The 7,608-nt window shown below is 45.6% G+C and overlaps 1 protein-coding gene across 1 annotated transcript in view; it reads right to left on the bottom strand.

Moving 5' to 3' along the window:
* Window positions 1–847: 847 nt before the first annotated feature.
* The window catches only part of CTNNBIP1 (catenin, beta interacting protein 1), a 31,947-nt gene continuing 25,186 nt past the window's right edge, over window positions 848–7,608 (bottom strand). The window contains exon 3 of the mRNA XM_006873088.1: window positions 848–906. Within this exon, the coding sequence (XP_006873150.1) occupies window positions 848–906 (59 nt within the window). The remainder of the gene's footprint in view (window positions 907–7,608) is intronic.

Below are 7,608 nucleotides of genomic sequence, written 5' to 3'. Positions count from 1 at the left end.
GCGGCGCACATAAATACTGCTAATGGTCACCTCTATGCTCAGGGCTGCCTGCCTAGATGACACAGAGCTCGTGGGCTCGGTTTTACAGCTGCGTGGGTCTCTTGGGATCTCCCTGCCGGTGGAGGCAGATGTCCCCCCAGAGTCCCTGAGAGGGACAGCAGCAAATTGGGGTTAGTGTATTGCAACGGGAGCGATGGGTGGGCCAATGGGAAATTAAACACTTATCGAAAGCCAATCAAATTCAAACACAAAAACAAAACCCCATAAAAGCAGTAGCAAGCTCTTCGTATAATAAATATTGCGAAGCGCACTTGATTTCTTTCTCTTTTTTTTTAAAGTCAAATATAACAACCAATGTGTCCCAAACCCGTTTTCTGCCTTCAAAATAGAGCTGGTGACATCAGCAGAACACCTGCAGCCAATCAAAGAAAACACCGTCCCCAATGTACCAACCAATCAAAAGCCAGTTCCAGTTTAAGCAGCCAATCAAATAATACCTTTTCAAATTTTCCCTCAAAATGGCCCGAATAAAGCACCAGGGCTCGGGGAGCTTCCAGGAAAGCCACAACCCGAGGAGCAACTTAAAATAATTAAAAACAAAAAACACTCAGAAATAAAAATAAAAGGTTTCCGTTGGTCAAGATTTAAAAATAAAAAGGTTTCTTCCTGTAGCCAATCAGAGTCCATCCCTTTAAGCCCATCGTAATTGCACCTCTGAGGTCGCCCTCGATGCCGCCCAGCTGAGTGGCAGGGGGTGGAAGGTGGGGTGCTGCCACTCAGCCGACTTCCGGTCCACACAGATCTCTGGGCCCACGCCAGCTTCTAGGGTGTTCTGTGGGGTGTGTGGCTACTGCCTCCTGTCCTCCGTCTCCGACCTGGAAAACGCCATCACCACGTCCTCGGCACCTGCGGACCAGAGGGAAAGAATCGCTGGATGGAGGGACCAGACAAGCAGGCTGCAGCTCCAGCCCACCATGGGCCAAGTGAAGAGCACTTCCAAGGAAGCCCAATTTCTCCCAGGGTCACCCTACTGCCTGGCCGGAGGATCATACAGTCAGTAGCCTGTGGTAGAGCACAGACTCAGAGATGAGCCAGGACATGAGTCCAGGACATGAGTCCAGGGCCTCGGATCCTGGAGCAGGACTCTGCTCACACCCCAGGCAAGGTTACCAGGCCAGGACTCCCCCACTTTCTTCTCAAGGTTCTTGTCCTGATACCTTTGGAAACTCTTGCTCCCTTTGATTTGTTACTAGCCATTCCTCTAGGAACAGCTTCTCCTATGCCCAAACCTACCACCACCTACTCATAGGAGCCTGGCCAGGCTCTTTCCAGCTGGCTGCTGCTTGGTTCCTGTGGAGGCAGATAAATAACCCCAATCCTGGCATTATTTTTTAAATCCTGAATTTGAGATTTGGGTCCAGGAACTCATGAAATCACTTCCTTTGTCTTGTTTTCCAAAGACAGGCTCTGACATGCAGCCAGGAAAGGCAGGGGGAGGAGAGGGAATGATCAGTGTTAACCTGCCCCGCAAGCCTAGCTCCTGGGGAAGGAAGGGACTGAGAGTGGTCAGTGACCCAGCAGGGTCCACCCGCCTCCCTGGACCTGGCCCTTTCCATGAAGGATGGCTCTTCATTGTACCACACATGACCACAGGCTGTCCTGCTCTTCTGTGCTACTGGAGGACTTCATCCTGAGGAGGATCAGAGCAATGGGCAGGAAAAGCCTGGGCAGGGTGGGCTTCTATGGCTGGTGCAGTGACAGGAGCTGGGGGAGAGGGGAGTCCTCCAGGAAAGTGCTGACAGACTTGTTCACATTACATGGGAGTGCCCTCCACCCACACACCCACTGGTGGCCTTGTACTAGCTTCCTTCCTAACTGTTCTGCCACCCAGAGGTGCAGAAGGGACACTTGTCCTGGGTGCTGGGGGAAAAGGGCTCAACACCAAGGCCCTAACATCACAACGTTGTGACGTGGCAGGAGAGCATTAGGTGCTGCTTAGAAAACTCGTTTGTTATCAACCCACCTGCACCACCTCTATTCCTGAAAAGGGAACTACCACTTTCTGTCCTAAACTCAGGGTAACCCCATGTGTGTGAATGAGTAGCACTGTGTTTCATAGGGTTTTCAGGGCTATGACCCTTTGGAAGCAGATTACCAGGTCTTTCTTCCAAGGTGCTTCTGGGTAGATTTAAACTGCCAAACTTCTCTTTAGTAGTTGAGTGATTAACTATTTGCACCACTAGGGACTCCTTGAAAGGGGAAGTTAGCATCCAGAAAGGAATGAGAATCCCCCAGGATGTGACTCTTTTGCTTGGGAACCCCAACAGTCCTTCCCCTCTTTTCTTGGAAACACTATGTTCTAAGCTCATTCCTGGGACCATGCAATATCACTGCAGGCAGAATTTCCCTAGCAACCAGAGAATCCAAGATGACATCATACTCTGCGTGGCAGCTGAGCTGGTTACCTAACAGATGCCAGTGCTGCCTCCCAGCCCACTAACTGGAAGGGGGCTGACAGGGACCATGACAGGGGAGGTTTCAGCAGAATATATCTTGGGGGACGTGAGCAGAGGCAGCCCACTTGCTTCTTCCATGGGCTGCCTCCTGGGCTTCTTCACAGGGATCTAAGGCCTCCAGAGTAAACCTCAGGCACAGAAATAGCACTACTGCCCCGAGAGGATGCAGAGTCTGAAGAGGCTTGCCTGCCTTCCTTGGAGGCCACAGCCCTACCCGGGGGCTACAACATGCAGCCTGCTGTGTGTGCATCTGTGCTTACTTGAGGGCTGAAGAAGAAAGTCACCTTCTCAAAGCCATGCACGGACTCCAATGACTATTTTACTAGACACCCGAACCACAGGTTTTCTAGGTGTTCCATCTCCGGGCTGGGGCAGAGAGAGCAGGGAGGGTTGGGGGTCCACAGTCATTCTGCTGCTGCGGAGGCTGGACAAGGGCAGGACATTTGGAGCTACTGCTCATTCTGCTCCCTGTTTTGTTCCTAAAGGACCGCGTTGTTTTTCTTTCCACAGGAATATGTTCTCCTATGGGGCCAAAGAGGGAGCAGGCTCTTCCAGAGTAAGGGCCTAGGCATAGACCTGGCAGGTATCAGGTCAAGATACTAACTTCCCCTCTCTCTCCCGTCTGACATTTGGCCCAGCTACTAATAGGGAGAGGCATTGGCGCTTCAGTGGTAGAGTTCAATTCTTGGTCACGGGAAGCCACTGTCCATCTGTCAGTGGAGGCTTGTTGGTTGCTATTATATTGGTTTTAGTGGAGCTTCCAGACTATGACAAACTAAGGGGAGAGGCCTGGCAACCTGCTTCTGAAAATCAGCCAATGAAAACCCTCCCTATGGATCACAATGGTCCAATCCTCAACTGATCATGGAGATGGCAGAAGAATGGGCAGATTTCATTGGTCATGAGTCAGGGGCTGACCCAATGGCAGCTCACAACACTGCCTTAGCAGGGGAACTGTTCAATTAGTTACATGATTCGACTCCTTGAGAGTTAGGGGGGACCTCAGAGGTGGATGGCCCTAGTTGTTCCTTCTTTTAAGGCCAGCATATAATGGCTCCCTTGGATACTCGTGCTATTCTGGGAGCCCTGAGCTCAGATCAGGAAGAAGCTCTAAGAGGCCAGTAGGTCTAGCCCATTGCCTCCAAGGTCATCCCATTTTACAGATGAGGCCATGTCCTCCCCATTGGTACCTCCACTGGTGCTGTCTGAACTTGGGCTCAGGCATACATCCATCCCATCCTTCCTGATAAGTGTGAGCAGAGGAGGTTCCACACCCTGACACATTAAATGACAAAGACAGCCAAAACTAGGCAAAGGAATCACCAGAAGAGAAAAATGTAGACCAATATTTTTTATGAATATGGATGTAAAACTTCTTTAAAAAATACCAGAAAACCAAATCCAACAACATATAAAAAGAATTGCACACCATGAATAAATGGGATTTGTCTGGGATAGGCAAAGTTGATTGAGAATCTGAAAATCAATTAATGCAATATACCATATCACTACAAGTGGTTTGCTGTTATTTTTTAAATAGCCCACACGATCATTCCAAGAGACATGGAAAAGTCATCTGACAAAATTCAACACTTTTTCATGATGAAAACATTCAACAACTAAGAAGAAAGACAACTCTCTGAACCTATCTAATAAAGGGCATTTACTAATAAAGATTGGAGTCCTGGTATGGCGCTGTGGGGGTTAATGTGTCAGACTGCAAAGCTGCTTTAACTGCAAGGTCAGCAGTTCAAGCTCACCAGCTGCTCCTCAGAAACCCTATACAGGGTCGCTATGGGTCGGAACCGACTCTACGGCACTTCACAACAACAACAACTAATAAAGATTAACAACCTGCCATGTACAGATGCTCTCGTAGCGTAGTGGTTACAAATCGGGCTGTGAACCGCAAGCTCAGCAGTTCGAAACTACCAGCTGCTCCGCAGGAGAAAGATGAGGTTTTCTGCTCCCGTAAAGATTCACAGCCTCGGAAACCCTGTACAGGGTCGCTATGAGTCAGAACCAACTCCACGGCATATAACAACAACAATGTACAGATGACACAATTCTGTCATCTTGTTTTGAAAGTGAAGACGACTTGATGCATTTACCAATGGACTACAACTCAACATAAAGAAAACAAGAAGGGGATCAGCAAGCAACATCATGCTAAAAGGAGAAAAGATTGTAGATGTCAAGGATTTCATTTTACTTAGTCAACAATCAATGCCCATGGGAACAGCAGTTAAGAATTCAAACAACACATTCATTGTGCTCGTCAAAGCTGCTGTCAAAGACCTCTTTAAAGTGTTAAAAAGCAAAGATGTCACTTTGAAGACTAAAGTGCACCTGACCAATATCATCTTATTTGCAATCACCTCATATGCATATAAAAGCTTGGGACAATACATAAGGAAGATAGAAAAAGAATTCATGGCTCTCAATTATGGTATTGATGAAGAATAGTGAGCATGCCATGGACTACCAAAAGACTAGAGTTCTGCTGTGGCACTGTAGGATAAACACTGGACTGTTACTGCAAAGTCAGTGGTTCAAATCCACCAACCACTCTTCAGAAACTCTAAACAGGTTGGAACCCACTCGACAGCACTAAACAACAAAACAACAACAAACACACAGAATAAGTATATTGAAAGAATATAACCCAGGAGCACACCTTTCCTGATTTTAGACCATTCAATGTTCCCTCGTTCTATTCTAACAACTGCCTCTTGGTCTATGTAGAGGTCCTCATGAACACAATGAAATGTTCTGGAATACCTACTCTTCACAGTGTTATCCATAGTTTGTCATAATCCACAGAGTCAAAAGCCTTTGAGCAGTCAATAAAGCACAAGTAAACATCTTTTTGGTATCTTCTGTTTTTAGCCAAGATCCATCTGATGTCAACAAGGATAGTCCTAGCTTCATATCCTCTTCTGAACCAAGCATGAATTTCTTTTTTTAATAAATGTTTTATTGTGAATTATGTGATAGTTTACATGGGAGACTATTGGTTTTACATTCATTCTATCATATGTCATTTCATTGCCATAGTTACAATCCTGTCCATGCATCATCAACCAACCAAAGGGTATACCCTGCAAGCCTGCCCCCCCACTACCCCCCTGTCATCAGCACACAGCCCCTTTCCCTCTCTGGATCTCAAGTCCCCAGCCACTCCATCTCTCCGTGTCATCGTCTCTGCCTCCATCTCAGGCATCACTGCTTCTCTGGGTAGGGTCCCGCTCTCCGCTCTTCTCCATTGATGGTCCCAGGGCCCTCCGCTCCTAGACTGAAAAGTTAATCACTTCCCTCCTTGCTGTAAAATGTCCACCTTTACATTTCCATCCCTCACAATCAGTCCTGATAACAATTATTCACTATTGCCTCACAAGAGACCCATCTGCATTTCATTTCAACAGCCCTTCCTAGACAGGTTGGATACTACTCACTGGAGACTCTACCTTCCTCCCCGCCCTGTGGATCTAGGTTCCCTCTTGAAAGCTTGTAAGCCAGTCACTTCTTGCCTTTGTAGCCTCTCCCCCCACCCCCATTTTGGGTAGCCAATGTCCAAGTTGCCCATCCCTGTCTACTCTTTGTGTGGAGGGGGTGGGAATGATTCTTGTAGTAAGGATTTGTTCCTCTTTTAAGCTGCTGCATCCATAGGTGTAGGTCAAGTTCATCAAATTGTATCAGATGATGCTTTTTTTCCTCTTCTTTCTTCTTCGGGTTGAGCTCTGATCATCCAGTCATTGGAGCCAGGTCAAGTGGGTATTATCTACAAATGTGAGTGTTCGTGCGTCTATCCGCTCTCTTCTTATCATCCAGGATGAATTTCTGATCGTTCTCTATTTTGTGTGTAGCCATTTTTAAATTATCTTCAGCAAAATGTTACTTGCATGTAATATTAGTGATATTGTTTGATAATTTCAGATTCTGTTGGGTCACCTCTCTTTGGAATGGGCATAACAATGAATCTCTTCCAATCAGTTGGCCAGGTAGCTGTCTTCCAAATTTCTTGACATAGATGAGTGAGTGCTTCCAGTGCTACATCAGTTTATTGAAAGATTTCAATTTGTATTCTGTCGATTCCTGGAGCCTTGTTTTCTGCCAATACCTTCAGCAGCTTAGACTTCTTCCTTCAGTATCATCAGTTCTTGATCATATACTATCTCTTGAAATGGCTGAACATTGGCCATGTCTGTTTGGTACAGTATTCTTTTCATCTTCTTAACTGTTGCTTCCATGAGTGCTGATAGTGGATCCAAGCAAAATGAAGTCTTTTAACAACTTCAATCTTTTCTCCATTTATGATGATGTTATTTACAGATCTAGTGGTTTTCTCTACATTGAGGAGCAACCCATACTGAAGGTTATGGTCTTTGATTTCATCAGTATGTATTTTAAGTCCTCTTAGCTTTTAGCAAGCAAAGTTGTATCTAATCTGCATATTTGCTTTCTTCTGTATGTTCTTGATGTCATCCCACTGCTCTCTGGTTTTCAGTCATTAGTGTCTGATGCATCAACTCTGTTCTTGAAATGATCTATATATTCAGATGGGAAGCATTCAAGGTCACACTTTGGCTCTCATAGACTTGTTTTAATTTTCTTCAGCTTCAGCCTGAATTTGCATTTGTACAATTGATGGTCTGTTCCACCATCTGTCCTTGGCCTTGTTGTGGATGATGATATTGAGCTTTTCCACATCTTTTCGTATAGAAGTAGTCAACTTGATTCCTGTGTACTCCATCTGGTGAGGGCCATGTGTACGGTTTTCTTTTATGTTGTTTTAAAAAGGTATTTGCAATAAATAAGTCATTGGTCTTGCAAAACTCTTATCATGCAATTTCCAGCTTCGTTTCTATCATCAAGGCCATATTTTCCATCTACTCTGTGTCAACTTACACATTCCAATCACCAGTAAATATCACTACATCCTGACTGCATGTTTGATCAATTTTAGACTGAAGAAATAGGTAGAATTCTTCAATTTCATCAGCATTGGCTTTAGTGGTTGGTGTGTAAATTTGAATAACTGGTCTTCCTTGTAGGCATATTATCCTGTCACAAGCAGTATTGTACTTCAAGA

Source organism: Chrysochloris asiatica, unplaced genomic scaffold, assembly GCF_000296735.1.
Source record: "Chrysochloris asiatica unplaced genomic scaffold, ChrAsi1.0 scaffold00223, whole genome shotgun sequence".
Taxonomy (NCBI): Eukaryota; Metazoa; Chordata; class Mammalia; order Afrosoricida; family Chrysochloridae; genus Chrysochloris; species Chrysochloris asiatica.
Note: the sequence above shows the minus strand (reverse complement) of the source record. Positions and strands in the feature narration are given on the sequence as shown.